The sequence below is a fragment of the Macaca mulatta genome, chromosome 11 (genome assembly GCF_049350105.2).
Source record: "Macaca mulatta isolate MMU2019108-1 chromosome 11, T2T-MMU8v2.0, whole genome shotgun sequence".
Taxonomy (NCBI): domain Eukaryota; kingdom Metazoa; phylum Chordata; class Mammalia; order Primates; family Cercopithecidae; genus Macaca; species Macaca mulatta.
Genome location: NC_133416.1, coordinates 124,095,346 through 124,116,500, shown reverse-complemented (window position 1 = coordinate 124,116,500; position 21,155 = coordinate 124,095,346). Strand labels below are relative to the sequence as shown.

Here is a 21,155-nt window from a genome sequence, read left to right as displayed (position 1 = left end):
AGCACTCAGCACTTTGCGAGGGCAGGGCAGGAGGATTGCTTGAGCCCAGGAGTTTGAGACCACCATGGATAACATAATGAGTCCTCGCCTCTCCTAATAATAATAATAATAATAATCATAATCATAAAAATTAGCCAGGCCTGGTGGCACATGCCGGTAGTCCCAGCTACTTGGGAGGCTGAGGCGGGAGGATGGCTTGGGCCTAGGAGTTCAAGGTTGCAGTGAGCTGTGATCGTGCCAGCTGCACTCCAGCCTGGGTGAAGACCCAGACCCTGTCTCAAAAAAAAAAGGAATGAGGCTGGGTGTCGTGGCTCATGCCTGTAATCCCAACACTTTGTGAGGCCAAGGCGAGCTGATCATTTGAGGTCAGGAGTTGGAGGTCACCAGTCTGGCCAACATGGCAAAACCCTGTCTCTATTAAAAAATACAAAAATTAGCCAAACACGTTGGTGGGTGCCTGTAATCCCAACTACTTGGGAGGCTGAGGCAGGAGAATCGCTTGAACCCAGGAGGTGGAGGTTGCAGTGAGCCGAGATTGTGCCACTGCACTCCAGCCTGGGTGACAGAGTGAGACTCTGTCAAAAAAAAAAAAAAAAGGAAGGAAGGAAGGAAGGAAAGAAGGAAGGAAGGAAGGAAGGAGGGAGGGAGGGAAGGAGGGAGGGAGGGAAGGAGGGAAGGAAGGAAGGAAGGAAGGAAAGAAGGAAGTAAGGAAGGGAGGGAGGGAGGGAGGGAAAGAAAGAAAATATCCGACAAGTGGGAACTTCATGTATTGCCAGGTCCTTGACTTGGAGCGGAGAAGGAAGACGCATCTAGAAGGGCTTCAAGTCTGAGTTAGGAAGACGTCCCCTTTTGCAGGGGAAGGAGGCACGCACTACACCACAGAACGAGAGACGAAAGTGAAGGTCAGAAGGACAAGACAGGGGCGGGGTTTTGGGGTCAGAAGTGGTGGTGGGCAAGAGGCAGGATGTAAGTGCTTGAGGCCTGTTTTTCAGGAAGCCCCCGCAGGGCTGGGTCCGGGCATGCTGACCCTCGGCGTCCTTCCGAGTGTCCTCAGTGTTCGGTTGTTCGGTCCTAGTACACCTGGAAGTGTGCGGACGTGGCGCCGTCCTTCCAGCAGCGCAGGGTGTCCACGGCGACCGAGCGGCAGAGCGGGCAGGTGCGCTCGCGGTCCAGCCACAGGCAGAGGCACTCCTCACAGAACACGTGCTGCGGGGACAGCAATCAGCAGGCACCAGGACTCTTTACCGCGCGTCCGCCTCGGTCCGGGAGCAGGAGACGCGGCAGCGGATTAGACAGACAACCCCTGCCTTCGGGGCGCCTGCACCCGCGTCGGGGAGACAATGCGACTCTAAAATACCGAGTTATCAATAGGAAGCACCAAGATGAAACAGCAGGGGAGGGGCCGGGTGTGGTGGCTCCCGACTGTAATCCCAGCACTTTGGGAGGCCGAGGCGGGCAGATCACCTGAGGCAGGAGTTTGAGACCACCCTGGCCAACAAGATGAAACCCCGTCTCTCCTAAAAGATACAAAAATTAGCCGGGCATGGTGGTGGGCGCCTGTAGCCCCAGCTACTCGGGAGGCTGAGGCAGGAGAATCGTTTGAACCCGGAGGCAGAGGCTGCACTGAGCTGAGTTTGTGCCACTGCACTCCAGCCTAGGTGACAGAGCAAGACTCCGTCTTAAAAAAAAAAAAAAAAAAAAAAAAAACCCCAAAAAACAAAGCATGAGGGAGAAGGAACAGAGAGGGCTTGGGTGGGTTGGGACGTTAAGGAAAACTTCATGGAGATACTGACGTTTGGGTAAAACTTGGAGGTCGGTGAGGAGTGAGCCCTGATGAGATCTCAGGGAAAAGTGCTCCTGGCAGCAGGAACAGCATGTGCAGAGGCCCTGAGGCTGGACTGTGTTTGATGTGTGGGAGGAGAAGGAAGGAGAGGGTAGCTGGGCTGGGGTTGGCGGGGGTGGATGGGAGAGGGAGATGAGGTCACAGAAGTGATGGAGGGTGAGGGATGCAGATGGTATAGGTCCTTGTGGGCCATTGTGAGGTCTTTGGCTCTTATTCTGAGAGAAGGGGCCATGGCAGGGCTTGGAGCAGAGGAGTGACCTGATATGATCTGCAGTTTAAAGTGATCCCTCTGCCTTCTGGGTTGAGAATAGAACACAAGAGTCAAGAGGAAAGGCAGGTGACTGGTGCTGCAATAAACAGATACATGCATGCATATGTTCACTGCAGCACTATTCACAACAGCAAAGATATGGAATCAACCCAAATGCTCATCAGTGATAGACTGGATAGAGAAAATGTGGTTCATAAACACCATGGAATACTATGCAGCCATAAAAAGGAATGAGATCATGTCCTTTGCAGGGACATGGATGGAGCTGGAAGCCATTATTCTCAGCAAACTAACATAGGAACAGAAAACCGAACACTGCATGTTCTCACTCATAAGTCAGAGCTGAACAATGAGAACACATAGACACAGGGAGGGGAACAACACACACTGGGGCCTGTTGTGGGGCTAGGGGAGGGAGAGCATCAGGATAAATAGCTAATGCATGCGGGGCTTAGTACCTAGGTGATGGGTCAATAGGTGCAGCAAACCACCATGGCACACGTTTACCTATGTAGCAAACCTGTACATCCTGCACATGCATCCTGCAACTTAAAATTAAATTAAATTTTTTAAAAAAGAGAGAGATCGGGCCAGGTGCAGTGCCTCATGCCTGTAATCCCAGCAGTTTGGGAGGCTGAGGTGGGTGGATCACCTGAGGTCAGGAATTTGAGATCAGCCTGACCAACATGGAGAAACCCTGTCTCTACTGAAAATACAAAATTAGCCGGGCGTGGTGGTGCACGGCTGTAATCCCAGCTACTCGGGAAGCTGAGGCAGGAGAATCACATGAACCCAGGAGGCAGAGGTTGCAGTGAGCCGAGATCGTGCCATTGCACTCTAGCCTGGGCAACAAGAGTGAAACTCCGGCCGGGTGCGGTGACTCACGCCTGTAATCCCAGCACTTTGGGAGGCTGAGACGGGCAGATCACGAGGTCAGGAGATCGAGACTATCCTGGCTAACATGGTGAAACCCCGTCTCTACTAAAAACACAAAAAAATGAGCTGGGCGTGGTGGCGGGCACCTGTAGTCCCAGCTACTGGGGAGGCTGAGGCAGGAGAATGGCGTGAACCCGGGATGCGGAGCTTGCAGTGAGCCTAGATGGCGCCAGTGCACTCCAGCCTGGGTGACAGGGCAAGACTCCGTCTCAAAAAAAAAAAAAAAAGAGTGAAACTCCACCTCAAAAAAAAAAAAAAAAAAGAGAGAGAGAGGCAGGGAGATTGGAAAGACCAATGGGTTCCACCATTCTCTGGCTGTATAACTTGGACAAACAATGCAACTGCTCTGTGCCTCAGTTTTCCCATCTGTAAAATGGGGATAGAACCCCCTCATTGGAAGATTAATTAACATGTTAAAAGTATTTAGATGTGACAACCAAATGTAGCACATGAGTCTTGATTGGTCCCAGGTGGGGCAAAAAAATCCCAGCTATAAAGGGTGCTTTGAAGGCAACTGGAGAAATCTGAATATGTACCATATATTAAATAATATTTTATGTTAATTAAAAATTTCCTGGGTGGCCAGGCATGGTGGCTTACATCTGTAATCCTAGCACTTTGGGAAGCTGAGGCGGGGGGATCACCTGAGGTCAGGAGTTTGAGACCAGCCTGGCCAACATGGTGAAATCCCGTCTCTACTAAAAATACAAAAATTAGCCAGGCATGGTGGCACACACCTGTAGTCCCAGCTACTTGGAAGGCTGAGGCAGGAGAATTGCTTGAACCCAGGAGGGAGAGGTTGCAGTGAGCCGAGATCACGCCACTGCACTACAGCCTGGGCGACAGAGTGAGCTAGACTCCGTCTCAAAAAAAAAAAAAAAAAAAAAAAAAAGTATGTCCTTGTTCCTGGGAGATGCACACTGAAGTATTTAGGGATGAAGAATCTAAATGTCTACCACTTACTCTTAACTGGTTTAGGGAAAAAAAAATTAATGTCAAAAAAAGGGCAAATGTAAAAAGTTAATGATCAGTAAATCTGGGTGAAGAATAGAAGAGTTTCATGCAACTTTTCTGCAGGTTTGAAATTTTTCAAAATGAAATGTTTGAGGAAAATGATAATATAAAAATCTAAACAAAAAGTTTTTTTTAAAAGCAAAACCATAAAAAAGAAGCTGGGCACAGTGGCTCATGCTTATAACCCCAGCACTTTGGGAGGCCAAGGCAGGAGGATGGCTCGAGGCCAGAGACCAGCCTGGGCAACATGGTGAGACTTCCTCCACCCCCATGCCCCATGTCTCTACAAAAAGAAAAAATTAGCTGGGCATAGTGGCATGTGCCACCCCAACTACTCAGGAGGCTGAAGTGGTGGGAGGATCGCTTGAGCCCAGGAGGTTGAGGCTGTAGTGAGCTATGATCATGTCACTGCACTCCAGCCTGGGAGACAGAGTGAGACCTTGTGTGAAAAAATAAAAAATAATATAAAAAAAGAAGGCATTTGGAATAATGGCTGGCAAACAGTAAGTGCTCTGTAAGTGTTAGCTATTATTATAGTAATAATGATTATCTTATGTGTTTATTGTTTATTATCTGTCTCCCCATGCCAGTCTGTAAGCTTCTTGTAAACCCATTCATTCCGAGCATGGTGTACAGTGGGTGCCTAATTGTAGACAGCGCTCTGAAGGAGATTTCCGTGGTATTATGGAGATGTGTGACAGAGGGACCAGTTTGATCCAAGAGGTAGTCAAGGAAGGCTTCCTGGAGGTAGGGACACTTGGGTTAAAGCCTGAAGAACATTTAGCAGTTAACTGGGCAGAAGAGAGGGGATGGAGATAGAACATTCCAGACTGAAGGAAGCCTCCTGTGCAAAGCTCCTGAGATAGGAAGCTGTTTGAGGCACTTGAAGACAGCTGATGTGGCTGTAGTTGGGGGTGCAGGGGAGAGAGGGAGTGGGGAAAGAAGAGAAGTCCACACAGAGCCGCGAAGACTGTCCTGGATTCTCATCATGGTCTGGAGGGCAGGAACCAGAGGTCAGCAAGCCCCGCAGCTTATACAGATTCCCACTATGGCACCCAGTACCCTCTATGATGGCCCTTCTCCCATCCAGCCCCAGCCTTGCACCCTGGAGTAACTGATGTCATTGACATGCCACATGACCTTCAACCCAAGGCTTATTCACAGCCTTCCAACAAACTTTAGTATCACCCTGGGATGCCCTTTCTCCATCTTGACCAGCTGTGTGCTTGCCCAGTTCTTTTGGAAGATTCAGTCAAGCAATCACATCTCCCCTGTTTTATGATGTTGCCCCAATTCCATCCTGTTACTGTCTCCTGCAAATGTAAGTACTGATCGCGTCTTCTCTCCTATGCTATTCTTCCTGGTGAAAACCCTTCTCAAAGCATTGCATGACACTTCTGGAATTATTTGCAAATTCATCTGATTGTTCACTAGATTAAGAGCTTTCTCTCTCTCTCTCTCTCTCTCTATATATATATATATATACACACACACACACACATATATATACACACACACACACACATATATACATACACACACACACACATATATATACATACACACACACACACACACACACATATATATACACACACACACACACACACACATATATATATATATTTTTTTTTTTGAGACAGGGTCTTGCTCTGTCGTCTAGGCTTGAGTGTAGTGGTGCGATCACAGCTCACAGCAGCCTTGATCTCTTGATCTCCTGGGCTTGAGCGACCCTCCTGCTTCCACCTCCCAAGTAGCTATGACTATAGGCATGTGTCACCATGCCTGGCTAATTTTTAAATTTTTCTGTGGAAATGGAGTCTCACTCTGTTGCCCAGGCTGGTCTCAAACTCCTGGCTTCATGTGATCCTCCCACCTTGGCCTCTCAAAGTGCTGGGATTACAGGTGTGAGCCACTGTGCCCAGCCACTGGATTGAGAGCTTTCTGAGGGCAGAACCTGGTTTTATGCTGAGTACGGTTCTTGCTCAGATGCTCAGTAAATACCTGTTGACGAACCGAATGGGATTTAACTATGCTACCCTGGACGAAAGAGGTACTTACATGTGAGAATGCAACACAACCCCTGTTCACATAAACTTGAGTTAGGTGAATGGGAAATAGTCATGAAATTTAGCAGTTTTTTCATTCATTCATTCAACATATTCATTGAGGCTCTCACACTTCTAATTTAATAGTTCTCAGATGTTCTGGTGCCAAGACCCCTTTATATTTTTAAAAAACACTGAAGACCTCAAAGAACTTCTGTCTATGTGGTTTAAATTTGTCTATATTTACAAATCTAGAAATATTAGAAATACTTAGAAATAGAAATGGGGACATATTTAAAACATAATGGCCAGGCATGGTGGCTCATGCCTGTAATCCCAGCACTTTGGGAGGCCAAAGCAGGCGGATCACAAGGTCAGGGGTTCAAGAACACCCTGGCCAACACTGCGAAAGTCCATCTCCTATAAAAATACACAAATTAGCTGGTCATGGTGGCATGTGCCAATAATCCCAGCTACTCGGGAGGCTGAGGCAGGAGAATTGCTTGAACCGTGACCCGGGAGGTGGAGGTTGCAGTGAGCTGAGATCATGCCACTGCACTCCAGCCTGGGCTACAGAGTGAGACTCCATCTCAAAACCAAAACCAAACCAAAACAAAAAAAACCCATAATACACAAGCACATATTCATGAGCCACCAGAGTGATGACCTCCTCACAGGCGATACAGCCTCTGGAAAACTCCACTGTACACTTATGAAAGAACTGGAGCAAAAAGGCCAATAATGTCTTAGTATTATTATATAAATGGTTTTGACCTCACAGACCCCCTGAAAGGAACCCCCAGGGGTACCCTGGCCACACTTTGGGAACCACTGTTCTAACTGCTTAGTCAACATCTGCCCTGCCCTCTAGGTGGTAAACATCATGAGGGCAGCCATGTTGTTATCGTACTCCTACTGTCCAGCCCTGAGCTGGCATAGAGTAGGGGCTCTGTCAATGGAGAGGACAAATGAATGGGAATGCAGATGACAAATGGCCAAACAGGAAAGTCTAGCGATACTAGGGTGATAAAGGCCCGGTCCCTGCCCTGCAGGAGCTCACAATCCCTTCCTCAGAGAAATGGGAGGACAGAATCTGGTGTCAAATGAAAAGGTTCAAAAAACCAGGTCTACCCAGGGCCCAGCGGAGGAGTTCATGGCTGTGAGCTGCCTCCAGCATGTGGAGAAAGGGATGAACGTCTACAGAGGAAGGGGGAGGAAGAAGGAGCCTTTCTCAGCTGGGAAGGATAGGATCAGGTGGATTGATGGGCAGTGGGGAAGGCAGGTGGCCCTGGATTGTTTTTTTGTTTGTTTCTTGGGTTTTCTTTTCTTTTTTTTTTTTTTTTTGAGACAGGGTCACACTCTGTCACCTGGGCTGGAGTGCAGTGGTGTGATTATGGCTCACTGCAGCCTCGACCTTCCAGGGCTCTAGCGATCCTCCCACCTCAGCCTCCTGAGTAGCTGGGACCACAGGCATGCACCACTGCACCCAGCTAATTTTTGTATTTTTTGTAGAGTTGGGGTCTTGCTATGTTGGCCAGGCTGGTCTCAAACTCCTGGGCTCAAGCAATCCAGTCACCTCAGCCTCCCAAATTGCTGGGATTACAGGTGCAAGCCACTGTGCCCAGCTGGCCTTGGATTGTTAACCACCCCCTGGTTGTGCCTCCCAGAGCACAGAGTTGGGGTTAAACCAATCACCTCACCCTCACCCCAAATTCTATCCACATGCCCCAGGTCTTGCCCAAAGATCCAGAGCAGGCAGGTGGGGGCTTGGGACAAGAGCCTACAATCACAGGAGCCAGCCCCAATGTGAAAGAAGAGGCTTTGAGTGGGAGAGGCGCATTTCTTGACCTAGCACTTTGTGTTCACTGTGAGCTGAGAAAGAAGGAAGCAGCCAGGCCTGGGTCCGGGGGGATGGATGCAGGTGAGGAGGAGAACAGGCAGTCATGAGCCACTACCCCTTATAAAACATAAACACGCCAGGCACGGTGGCTCATGCCTGTAATTCCAAAACTTTGGGAAGCCAAGGTGGGTAGATCACTTGAGGCCAAGAGTTCATGACTAGCCTGGCTACCATGGCAAAACTCCGTCTCTACTAAAAATGCAAAAATTAGCTGGGCATGGTGGTGGGTGCCTGTAATCCCAACTATTCGGGAGGCTGAGGCAGGAGAATCGCTTGAACCTGGGAGGCAGAGGTTGCAGTGAGCCAAGACCATGCCGCTGCACTCCAGCCTGCGTGACACAGAGAGACTCTGTTTCAAACAAACAAACAAACAAACAAATAAAGTAGGAACACGACACCAGGCCCTGCCAATGTTCTTCATGTGCATAATTGCACCCCAGTCTCATAACAGCAAACAGACAGGTCAGTGAGACTCAGAGATGTGTACCTTGGGTGCACAGCTAAGTTGCAAACAGTTGTTAAGTGGCAGGGTTGGAATCCAACCTCGGGCATGTGAGAGGCAGATTTCCATTATGGCCCCCAGTATCCCCTTCTGGTATGCATAGCCTCATGCATCCCCTTTCCTTAAGTAAGGGTGGCGCCTAGTGACCTGCTTCCAACCAGCAGGATACAGTGAAGGTGATGGGATGTCCCTTCTGGGATTAGGTTACAAAAGACTGTGACTTCCAGAACTCAGGGTATCTACTGGCCACAAGAGCCAGGGAGGAACTGAGGCCTCCAGTCCCACAGCCCATGAGGAACGGAATCCTACCAGCAACCACATGGTGGAGCTTGGATGCAGCTCCTTCCCAAGTTGAGCCAGGAGATGACCACAGCCCTGGCAATACCTTGACTGCAGCCTGTGAGAGGCCCTTGGCAGAGGACACAGCTAAGTTGTACCTGGATCCTTTTTTTTTTTTGAGACAGTCTTGCTCTGTCGCCCAGATTAGAGTGCAGTGGCATGATCTTGACTCACCGCAACCTCTGCCTCCCGGGTTCAAGTGACTCTCCTGCCTCAGCCTCCTGAGTAGCTGGGACTACAGGTGTGCGCCATCATGCCTAGCTAACTTTTGTATTTTTAGTAGAGACGGGGCTTCACCATGTTGGCCAGGCTGGTCTCGAACTCCTGACCTCAGCTGATCCACCTGCCTCGGCCTCCCAAAGTGCTGGGATTACAGGTGTGAGCCACCACACCCAGCCTTTTAATTTTTTTGAGACAGGGTCTCCCTCTGTCACCCAGGCTATGGTGCAGTGGCGCAATCTTAGCTCACTGCAGCCTCCGCCTCTTGGGCTCAGGCAATCCTCTCACTTCAGCCTCCTGAGTAGCAGGGACCACAGGCGTGCACCACCACACTCGGCTAATTTTTGTATTTTTTGTAGAGATGGGGTCTCGCTATGTTGTTCAGGCTGGTCCTGAACTTCTGGTCTCAAGCAATCTGCTCACCTTGGCCTCCCAAAGTGCTGGGATTTCAGGCATGAGCTACCATGCCCGGCTTGTGCCTGGATTTTTGACCCGCAAAAACTGTGAGATAATAAACATTTGTTGCTTTAAGCCACTGAGTTTTGGGGTAACTTGTTATACAACAATCGATAACTGATACAAAAAGCATCTGACTTTGTAGTGAAAACTCTTACTCATTATAGAGAATCTGGGAAAGGATGTTTGAAGCATTTAATTATGAAAAAATGACATAACTGAAAATGTGGTTACTACCAGACAGGACACACACACACACACACACACACACACACACACACACACACAGACACAGACCCCTAACCTCAGATCCTCTTCAATCACACAAACTAGGCCAACCATGTCCAGACAGAATTACACACTAATACTGAATATCGGTATAATACGCTATGATTTTCAAAACCCATATACAGCCCTATACATCATCTCATATGACTCTATTAAAATATCCTACAAGTTGCCCAGCAGCTTGTCAATCTTGGGTGACAGATGACATGGAGGGTCAGGGTCACAGTGAAATGCACTGCTCAGGGTTACAGAGTTAGTGCCTAGGATATTGCTGGTGCTCAATAAGCCCTCGAAGCATAGATGACTGGATGGAGGAGTCAGAGGCAGGTGTCAAGAACTCTGATCCCAGCTCAGCCATTCATTCATTCCAAGGAGGCAATGTGCACAGGCCTGGCTGGACACAGCAGGGACTATTCCCAGGAATTTATGGAAAAAGTGCTCTGATCTTTTAATACAGCCCTGGGGACATCTCAAAGCCCGAGGCCACGCCTTGTGGAATGGGCACGGCCAATTGCATCAAAGGCTCTGGATTTGAATCCTGGTGTGACTGAAGAACAACGGGACCTCAGGCAAGTCCATCCCTTTGTTTTTCTAAGCCTGAGTCTTTGTCTCTATTAAATAGGGTTATTATTTCCCTCCCAAAGTGTCTGTGAGGATGGGGACAGATAAGGCCTATAAAGCATGAAGTATGAAGAACTTGTAAGCACGAAATCAACAGGAGTCACCATTCTCTTGCCCTCTTTCCTTCATATCATAAAACATGCAAAAAAAACAAACTCACAGTGACCAAGAATTGGAGGACAGTTCATTCTCTAAATGCACTCTCACTCTTCAATTCAGCAAAGGATCCTTTTAAATAAACCAAGCCTCTCACTTGGTGTTCAAACTGCCCTTTCCCTAGCTCCCAGTAGCCTGTCAAAGGGCACACCATAAATACTTGCAGAGTGCCTGACTGGGCAAGTGCACTCGCTGAGCAGAGAGTTCTTACCTCAGGACATGCTCAGTGTCTGCCTCACTAGCTTCGATTAACAATCTGTTCCTGAGCCCTAGCTCAGGGGGTAGTGGAAGGAGTGAGAGTGACATATTGAGCTTCATTTGATGAATCTTTAAAGGGGAGACAAGGTGTGGCTTTAGCCTAGTGGGCCCCTTCCTTCCTCCCTCCCTCCCTCCCTCCCTTCCTTCCTTCCTTCCACATATCCATTCACCCACCCACCCACCTATATACCCACCCATCTGTCCATTCATTTGCTCATCCACACTGTCACTCACCCACTTATACCTCTATCTACCCACCTTTAACTCACCCACCCACTCCTCCACTTGGACACCATTCCATCCATCCGTCCATTTGTCCATCCATCCTATTTACCCACTCATCTGTCCATCCATCTGCCCATCCATACAGTCACTCACCCACTTATACCTCTATCCACCTACCTTTCATTCACCCACCAACTTCTCTACTTGGCCACCGTCCAATTCCCATTCATCCACCCATCCACCCACCCACCCACCCATCCATCCATCCATCCAATTTACTCACCCATCTGTCCATCCATTTGCCCATCCATCCAGTCACTCACCCACTTATACCTCTATCCATCTACCTTTCACTCACCCACCAGCTTCTCTACCTGGCCACCATCCAATTCTATCCATCCACCCATTCATCCATCCATCCATCCATCCATCCTATTTACCCACACATCTGTCCATCCATTTGCCCATCCACACAGTCATTCACCTATTTATATCTCTATCTACCCACCTTTGTACTCACTGACCCATTCCTCCACCTGGCCACCATCCTATCCATGCATCTACCCATCCCATTCATCCATCCATCCATCCATCCACCCACCCACCCATCCATCCATCCATCCATCCATCCATCCATCCATCCATCCATCCACTCACCCACCCCATCCATCCATCCATCCATCCATCCATCCATCCATCCATCCACCTACCCATTCATCCTATTAATCTAAACATTCATCCAACCATCCCATCCATCCATCCATCCATCCTTCCATCCATCCATCCACCCACCCACCCCATCCATCCATCCATCCATCCATCCATCCATCCATCCATCCATCCACCTACCCATTCATCCTATTAATCTAAACATTCATCCAACCATCCCATCCATCCATCCATCCATCCTTCCATCCATCCATCCATCCATCCATCCATCCATCCATCCATCCATCCTTCCATCCATCCATCCAATATTTACTGAGACAATACTGTGGCTCCGCTGCTAAACAAGACAGACATGGCATCTGCTCTCATGTTGCTTGTGATTTGGCAGAAGGGAGACAGACCTTGCCCATCTAACTACCCAATGAACTATCTAGTTAACAATTGGAATAAGTGCTAAGAAGGAAAAACACAGACATCTATGAGACCATATAGCTGCGGAGGCGACTAGTCTGGGGGAAGCAGAGTCAGGAAAGGCTTTATGGAGGAAGCAACATTGAAGCTGAGTCATTCATTCATTTGTTCATTCATTCAATGCTTTTAGGAATCAGCATGGCCATTTACCTGTGTGAATCATCTCTGCCTTTCCAGGCCTAGCTCACAGCAGCAGAGCAAGACTAAAATGTGTGCCTGGCCTGGTCATATGTACAGTCTTCAACCAGCATTGGGTGTGGCTGTTACTCCTAGATCTGGGACAATGGGTGTCTTCTCTGACCCCTTCAAGAATTTCTAATCCAGCTGTGGGAAGACATAGTGGTATCAGGAGAAGAATGGAGGAGAGACAAACAGACTGAGGCTTAGAGAGCTTGTCAGACTTTCACCTTGACATCATGTTCAAATCGTCCCTGCTACCAAGAAGGAACTACAGATGGCTCTGAAGCATGTGAAAAGATGCTCAACCACGCTCATAATTAGGGAAATGCAAATTAAAACTGCACTGAGATACCGTTTGTCACCTGTCAGATTGGCAGAGCTCAAAAGAGGCTTGGTAACGCTGTGGGTTGGTAAGGGAGGGAGCAAGAGGCTGTGTCATACTACACACTAGGAGCATAAGTGGATACACTCTTTACAGAGGGCAGTTTAGCAATAACTGTCAAAACTGTGTACCCTCTGACCCAGTAATTCTGTCGCTAGGAATTTCTCCTACCAAGAGCTCATGTGTGTGTGAAATGGGATGCATGCCCATAAGAGCTAATATTTATTGAACCCTAACTATGCGCCAGAAGCAGTTCTAAATGCTTCCCTTGAATTAACCTTTAATCAACATGATGGTCCCAGGTTGGTGCAATTGATCTCCCCATTCTGGATCACTCATGACAATCTTATTTGTAATAACAAAAGATTATCAGCTACTAACTGCCTATCAATAGAAGAATGGTTAAACAAACTGTGCTCTATCCATAAAATGGCACGTTATGCAGCTATAAAATAGGACAAGGAGCAATCTCTAAGATAGAGTTTTAAGTTAAAAAGGAAGGTGCACCGGCCGGGCGCGGTGGCTCAAGCCTGTAATCCCAGCACTTTGGGAGGCCGAGACGGGCGGATCACGAGGTCAGGAGATCGAGACCATCCTGGCTAACACAGTGAAACTCCGTCTCTACTAAAAATACAAAAACTTAGCCGGGCGAGGTGGCAGGCGCCTGTAGTCCCAGCTACTCAGGAGGCTGAGGCAGGAGAATGGCGTGAACCCGGGAGGCGGAGCTTGCAGTGAGCTGAGATCCGGCCACTGCACTCCAGCCTGGGTGACAGAGCGAGACTCCGTCTCAAAAAAAAAAAAAAAAAAGGAAGGTGCAGAAAACAATAGGTAGAATGTACTATAACTTATGTTTTTTTTAAAAAAAGATATGTTTGTGTGTATAAATACATACACACATATACATACATATGGTGACAGGCCTCCTTTTTATATCTTTCAACGATTTTTTTTAAAATAAACTTTTTATTTTGGAATAATTTAAGGTTTCCAGAAAAGTTGCAAAGATAGAACGGAAAATCCCAGTACACTCCTCACTGGGTTTCAGTTTCCCCTAATGTTATCATCTTGCATTACCGTGGTACATTTGTCAAAGCTAAGAAACCCACGTTGATATGTTACTATTAACTCCACTCCAGACTCTATTCGGATTTCACCAAACCCATTTTCTACTAATGTCCCTTCTCTGTTCTGGGATCCAACCCAGGTCCCAGAATGTGTTTAGTCATCACGTCTCTTTAGTCTTCCTTTTGAATGTTGATTCATGCAAATATATTATCCATTTAAAAAGAAATACAATTGAACATGAAAAACAACCTTCCCCTGCCAAATCTCCAAACAGCAATAACAACAACAACAAAAATGCTTGCCGATGTTAAAAAGGAACCCACCTTCTATCCCCGACCCCTAAGCCTTTCCATGCCTTTTGGTCTCCAGGCTATGCCTCCTCCAAAAACCCTTCCCAACCTGGAGCTCATCGCTGTCTGCCCCAGTCCCCCGAGACACTGCATGAATCTCTTACACAGCACTTCTCACTGCCTGCCTTGCTTCACAGTTATTTATGTAAGTGTCTGTCTCCCAGCGGAGACTGTGAGCTTCCAGAGGAGGGGACGGGATCTGCGGGATCTGCGTGCCCTCTGCCTCTCCTTCCTGGTGTCAGATAGGATGCTTTGACCCCAATACACATTTGCTGAATTGACACCTAGTCCCTGATGTCAGGAGGAGGAGGAGGGACGCATTTAGGGAGTTAAAAGGAACAGGCCAGCACTTACGACTGTGGGCTGGTGACCCACGCCTAATGAAAACAAATGGTAATAATAATTATACGGATAACAAGCATAATTCTATCAACTTCTATGGTTGAATAAGCGAAATCTAGCTCTTTCCATGGATGATCTACTTTAATCATAATAATAGCTCTATGAAGTAGCTGTTATTATTATGTCCTTTTTTTCTTTGAGATGTAGTCTTGCTCTGTTGTCCAGGCTGGAGTGCAGTGGCATGACCTCAGCTCACTGCAACCTCCACCTCCCAGGTTCAAGCAATTCTGCCTCAGCCTCCAGAGTAGCTGGGACTACAGGTGTGTGCCACCATGCCTGGCTAATTTTTGTAGTTTTTTTTTTTAAGTAGAGACAGGGTTTCACCATGTTGGCCCGGCTGGTCTCGAACTCCTGAACTCAGGTGATCTGCCTGCCTCAGCCTTCCAAAATGCTGGGATTACAGGCGTGAGCCACTGCCCCTGGCTACTATGATATCCATTTTAGACATGAGAAACACCAAGGCTCAGAGAGACAGTGACTGACCCATGGGGGGTCAAGAATGCTGCTGAAATTCACATGCAGGATATTGTGATGTTACACTATACTGAATTTGGCATGTCTACATTTTGCTAAGGAAACCAAGGCTCAGAGAGGTGAAATAACGTGCCCAAGTCCACCCAGCTACTAAGAGGCAGAGGTGAGATTGAAACCCAGGTCTGGCTGACTCTGGTCTTAACTGGATTGCTCCCCAGAGACCCATGCCAGAGACCCAAGGACTGCCCATGGGGAAGGGTCCTGCTCTCCCCAGCCTCAGTCTCCAATGGTCCCGCCTGAGCCCCGCTCACCTGGCACAGGAGAATCAGAGGCTCTCGGAACTCGGCCTGACAAATGGCACAGATGTCACCGGCTTCTGTGCACTGCTGCCCAGTGGCTCGGACTCCATAGTTCTGTTTGAGGGAGGGGAGAGGCAAATATAGCTATGGACACTCTTGGGAGCCATGCCCTCAGGAGCACTGTAATATCTGTGGGCTGAGGAAGGGGCCACTGCTGTTTCCAGCTCCTAATTCCCCATACTTCAGTGGGGACCACCTGAAGCCAACTCACCTGAGAGGTGCAGAGAAGCTTCAGGGCTTTCCTAACTCCACCCACGCGTCCACAGATGTCGAAGGACTGAAAGGAGAGCAGGGTGGTGGCTGAAAAGTACCCAAGGATCTCTCGTAACCCCTGCATAATCACCTCACCCCATCCCCTCACCCTCCATCCATTTTTGATTCAGAACATTTTTAGGGCCCCTCTTCCCATTTGCACTTCTTCCTTCCCAACAGTGTTGCATGGCTTTTGTCTTGCTGCCTAACATCAACAGTTTCCCCTGCTACCTAGGCCAGAATAGCAAATATATAGCACATATAGTGCCTATTTCCCCTCCCAAGCCCAGGGCAGGCATTGCTAATCGATCACAGCACTCTTACTCTGAGCACAGCCCACCCTGATAACCCTTCTCTATCTAGCACTCCGGTCAGCCACTGTGTTGATCAGAACCAGCAAGTAATCAGTACGCCCCAATGGCTGATACTGCGTGGATTGCCTGGCCAGTCCTGCTGGAAGGAAGGAGAGAGAAGAACTCATGCATCCTCCCAGGATTCTCTAAAGCTAGAAATGGAGAGCCAAAGAGAAAAAGAAGGATGTACGGATTTTTAGGGGGTAAAAAATCCTCTGATTTGTACTAATGATGAAAAGAAAAGCACTGCATACTAATTTGAGGAGTTGAGGGTGTGCAATTTAGCACGGATACTATTTTTGAGGTAAGAGAGATAGAAAACATTCAGTAGAAGTGTGGTTGGGAGCTTTTGGCTTTAGAGGCTGCCTGCCTGGGTTCAATGCTTGTTCTGTTGTCTTTACCTGAGTGATCTTGGGCAAGTAACCTCAGTTTCTAACCTCCCTGAATCTCAGTTCCTTAACTTGTAAAATGGGAATAATGGGGGCCAGGTGGGGTGGCTCATGCCTGTCATCCCAGCACTTTGGGAGGCTGAGACATGTGGATCACTTGAGGTCAGGAGTTTGAGACCAGCCTGGCCAACATGGTGAAACCCCATCTCTACTAAAAATACAAAAATTAGCCAGGTATAGTGGTGAATGCCTATAATCGCAGCTACCAGAGAGGCTGAGGCATGAGAATCGCTTGAACCCAGGAGGCGGAGGTTGCAATGAGCCGAGATTTTGCCACTGCACTCCAGCCTGGGCAACAGAGCGAGGCTCGGTCTAAAAAAAAAAAAAAGGGAGTAATAATAGTATGTACCTTGAAGGGTTTGTGAAGATGACTATTGGAAAGAATATCATATGGTGAGCTTCATAGGTGAGAAATTAGGGTAGATTAAACCAGAAAAAATACTGATACATGTTACAATGTGGATGAACCTCAAAAATACAATGTTAAATGAAAATGCCAGACACAAAAGGGCACCTATTACATGATTCTGTTTATATGAAACATTCATAATAAGTATACTGATAGAGACAGAAAAAGAAGATTTGTGGTTGCCAGGGTCTGTGGGAAGGGGAGGTTGGAAGAATGGGGAGTGACTGCTTAATGGGTACAAGGTTTCTTTTCAGGGTGATGAAAATGTCTTGGAACTAGACAGAGGTGGTGGTGGTTGCGTGACATTGTGAATCCGCTCAATGTCATTTAATTGTACACTTTAAAATAGTTACTGGAGGCTGGGCGAGGTGGCTCACGCCTGTAATCCCAGCACTTTGGGAGGCAGAAGTGGGCAGATCACTTGAGGTCAGGAGTTCAAAACCAGCCTGGCCAACATGGTGAAACCCCGTCTCTGCTAAATATACAAAAAATTAGCTGAGCGTAGTGGTGGCTACCTGTAGTCCCAGTTATTTGGGAGGCTGAGGCAAGAGAATCACTTGAACCCAGGAGCAGAGGTTGCAGTGAGCCAAGATTGCGCCACTGAACTCCAGCCTGGGCAACAGAGTGAGACTCTATCTCAAAACAGTTCGTGGTTAATTTCATGTCGTGTGAATTTTCCCTCAATTAAAATAAATAAAGAAATAAATCAGCATGGGTGCTCTAGGCTCCCCCAGGGCCCCCTGAGGCCTTACTGAATGGGGCCCTCCTTAGGCTGGCCCTCCAGCCTTGGGGCCACCTCACCTTGCAGAGGCTGTAGAGAACGATCAGGACCCCTCCCAGGAAGTAGCTGTTGGAGGAGTCGTCACCCATGATGTATTTGTACCACAGCTGGATGGGGACAAGGGATCGGAACAGCTGGCTCAGCTCCTCGATGACCAGATAGAACTTTCCCTGCAACCACACGGAGAACATCAATTATTATTAGCAGTAAAGACCCAAAGGACCCGGCTGGGGGGCCCCCTGCCCCGGGTAGTGATGACATTCCAGGTCACAGGCAGGCCATTAATCAGCTCTGGAAAGCACTCAGGCCAGCTCCTAATGGGGCTGCGATATGGCCAGGGAGACGCGGCCCCTGCCCGCTGCCCTCACCCCCCACCCAGCAGCCCAGAAGATCAAAGTGCCCAGGATTGAGGATCGAGTTTCAGGGTAGAAGAAACTCTACACCTTCGGGCAGAGGGCTGGAGAGTGGGTCACCCTCTGGGTCTCGCAGCAGCTTGGAGGGCTCAAAGCCCAAGGTGGGGGGGCACAGTCCCTGCCCTCCGCATCCAGGCCATCCTCTTCTTTAGAGGGCTGACTCGAGCATCACAGCGACTGCTCTCAGGGGCCCAGGCAGGATGGGCACAGAATGCAGGTAAGCCCAGGCCATAAGGCCCAAAGCAGGGAGATACGTGCCCTTCCTAGCTCTACCACCTGCTCTCTTCCAAGGAGACAGGATGAATACCTAGTTGTGTTGAGAGAAAACAGGGGCCGGGTGTGGTGGCTCATGCCTGTAATCCCAGCACTTTGGGAGGCTGAGGCAGGTGGATCACTTAAGGTCAGGAGTTCGAGACCAGCCTGGCCAACATGGCGAAACACCAACTCTACTAAAAATACAAAAATTAGTAGCTGGGCGTGGTGGCGCACCGGTAATCCCAGCTACTCAGGAGGCTGAGGCAGGAGAATCGCTTGAACTTGGAGGCGGAGGTTGCAGTGAGCCAAGATCACACCACTGTATTTCGGCCTGGGCAACAGAGTGAGACTCCATCTCAAAAAAAAAAAAGAACATGACTTAGGTACTCACACTGGGCTGGGATTGAACCTGACCTTGCTGGATGTTCATGACCCTTAGTTTCCCCATCGACAGAGTGGGAATCAGAACTCCCACCTTACGGGGTTGCTTTGAGGATTAAAGGAGATGAACAGGATAAGCACCTAGCATTATTCCTGGAGAAAAATCCTATTTATCTTCCTTCCCTTGGACAAGTCCCTCAAGCTTTCTGTGGCCTGTGTTGTGAAATGGAGATGAAAATAAGCCCACTCTGTAGTGTTGAATAAAGTTGAATACCTACCTCCTTTATGACCCAGCAACTCCAGTCTGAGCTATTTACCCGAGAGAAATGAAACATGTGTCCACATGTATGCCAATGCCCTTAGTGGCTTCATTCATAAAATCCCCAAACTGGAAGCAGCCCAGACGCCCATCAGTGGAAGAACAGATAAACAAACGATCGTGTATTTATACAACAGGATACTGCCCAGCAATAAGAATACATGAATGCCTAACCTTTGCAATGACATGGGCGAATGTCACAAACATTATGTCGAATCAAGGAAGACAGTCATGGAAGAATATTTGTTGCATAATTCTGGTTTATACTAAGTCCTAGAATAGGTAACACTAATCTGAGATAATAGAAATCAGATCCCTGGTTGTCTGGGGTAAGGGGTGGGGAGAACTGACTACAAGGAGGTGTCAGGAAATTTTGGAAAGGGATAGAACGATATATATATATATATATATATTTTTTTTTTTTTTTTTTTTTTTTTTTGAGACAAGGTCTTGCTATGTTGCCCAGGCTGGAGTGCAGTTGTGCAACTATGGCTCACTGCAGCCTTGATCTCCCAAGTTCAAGCGATTCTTCCACCTCAGACTCCCAAGTAAATGGGACCACGGGTACACGCCACCACATCTGGCTAATTTTTTTGTATTTTTAGTAAAGACAGAATGTCACGATGTTGCCCAGGCTGGTCTCCAACTCCTGAGCTCAAGCAATCTGCCCCTCGTCAGCCTCCCAAAGTGCTGGAATTATTGGTGTGAGCTGCTGCACCTGGCCTAGAAATATGAAATATTTTATATCTTGATTGGGATGGGGGACACATGGGTGTGCACATTTGCCAAAACTAATTGAAATATACACTCCTAATATACGCAATGTATTGTATTTAAATCCTGCTTCTATAAAGCTGATTAAATCAAACAAACAACCCTGCCCCAAGCATCCATATCTGTAAAAATATGAATAATCTTTACGCCAACAATTTTATGTCTGGCAATTTACCCTAACAAAATAATCAGAGATATGTGCAAAGATGTGCCTATAAGAATGGTCACTATAGCATTCTTTGTAATACTAAAGAAAAAAAAGAGTAACAAACAAGATGTACAAAAAAGAGGGTCTGATTATGTTAGAGATCTGTAAAGGAAAGCCATACAGCCATTAAAAATGTATCCTGAAGAAATAGCAACTTCATGGTGAAGAAAGCAAACATACATCATATTATTCAGGTGATAAAGGTTAACATCCCCAGTGAGAAGTCATTTTGACATCCTGAACCCTCTGACATGATGTCCTGAAAAGACACAGTATCACTTCTGTGGTATTGTCGCCAAAACTCATCAACGAATTCTAATCTAATCATGAGAAAACAAGAGACAAATCCAAGAGACATGGATCTCTCCCTCTCCTTTTTTTTTTTTGGTTTTGTAGAGAGATGAGGTCATGCTGTGTTGTCCAGGCTGGTCTCAAACTCCTGGGCTTAAGGGATCCTCCCACCTCAGGCTCCCAAAGTGCTGGGATTATAGGTATGAGCCATTGCACCTGGCCCCGAGTTGAAGGGGCCCAACACTCTTGAAAAATGTCAAGATCATGAGAGACAAAGAGAAGACCACAGAATGTGAAGTTGGAGAGAATTAAGGAGACATGACAAGTAATGCAACATGGGATCTTGGATTCAATCCTATTCTCTCTCTCTCTCTCTTTTTTTGTTTTTTTTTTTTTTTTTTTTTTTTTAGACAGAGTCTTGCTCTTTCACCCAGGAAGGCTGGAGTGCAGTGGTACAATCTCAGCTCACTGCAACCTCCGCCTCTCAGGTCAAGCAATTCTTCTGCCTCAGGCTCCCAAGTAGCTGGGATTACAGGTGCACACCACCACGCCTGGCTAATTTTTGTATTTTTAATAGAGATGGGGTTTCACCACGTTGGCCAGGCTGGTCTCGAACTCCCGACCCCAGGTGATACACCTACTTCGGCCTCTCAAAGTGCTAAGATTACAGGCATGAGCCACCGCGCCCAGCCCTGATTCAATCCTATACTGTAAAAAAAAGTCAATAGGCCAGGTACAATGGCTGACGCCTGTAATCCCAGCACTTTGGGAGGCTAAGGTGGGAGGATCCCTTGAGCCCAGGAGTTCAAGACCAGCCTGGACAATATAGAATGACCTTGTGT

General features: G+C 47.7%; 1 protein-coding gene across 16 annotated transcripts in view; it reads right to left on the bottom strand.

Annotated features, from left to right (window-relative positions):
• Nucleotides 1–21,155, bottom strand: part of RNFT2 (ring finger protein, transmembrane 2) — a 131,091-nt gene that overhangs the window by 20,323 nt on the left and 89,613 nt on the right. For 2 of the 16 annotated variants that reach the window (XR_013401496.1, XR_013401500.1), the window contains exons 8-11: nt 17,693–17,842; nt 15,640–15,705; nt 15,381–15,482; nt 474–1,206 (exon numbers count right to left, since the gene is read on the bottom strand). Coding sequence is in view for 3 of the 16 variants with exons in the window: in XM_077955306.1 (XP_077811432.1) it covers nt 15,165–15,482; nt 15,640–15,705; nt 17,693–17,842 (534 nt within the window). In the remaining 13 variants the exon portion in view is untranslated. Of the gene's footprint in view, nt 1–185; nt 1,207–7,606; nt 8,123–14,933; nt 15,483–15,639; nt 15,706–17,692; nt 17,843–21,155 lie in introns of those variants that run through there. The other 14 variants (XR_013401492.1, XR_013401499.1, XR_013401489.1 and 11 more) reach the window with 13 other exon arrangements.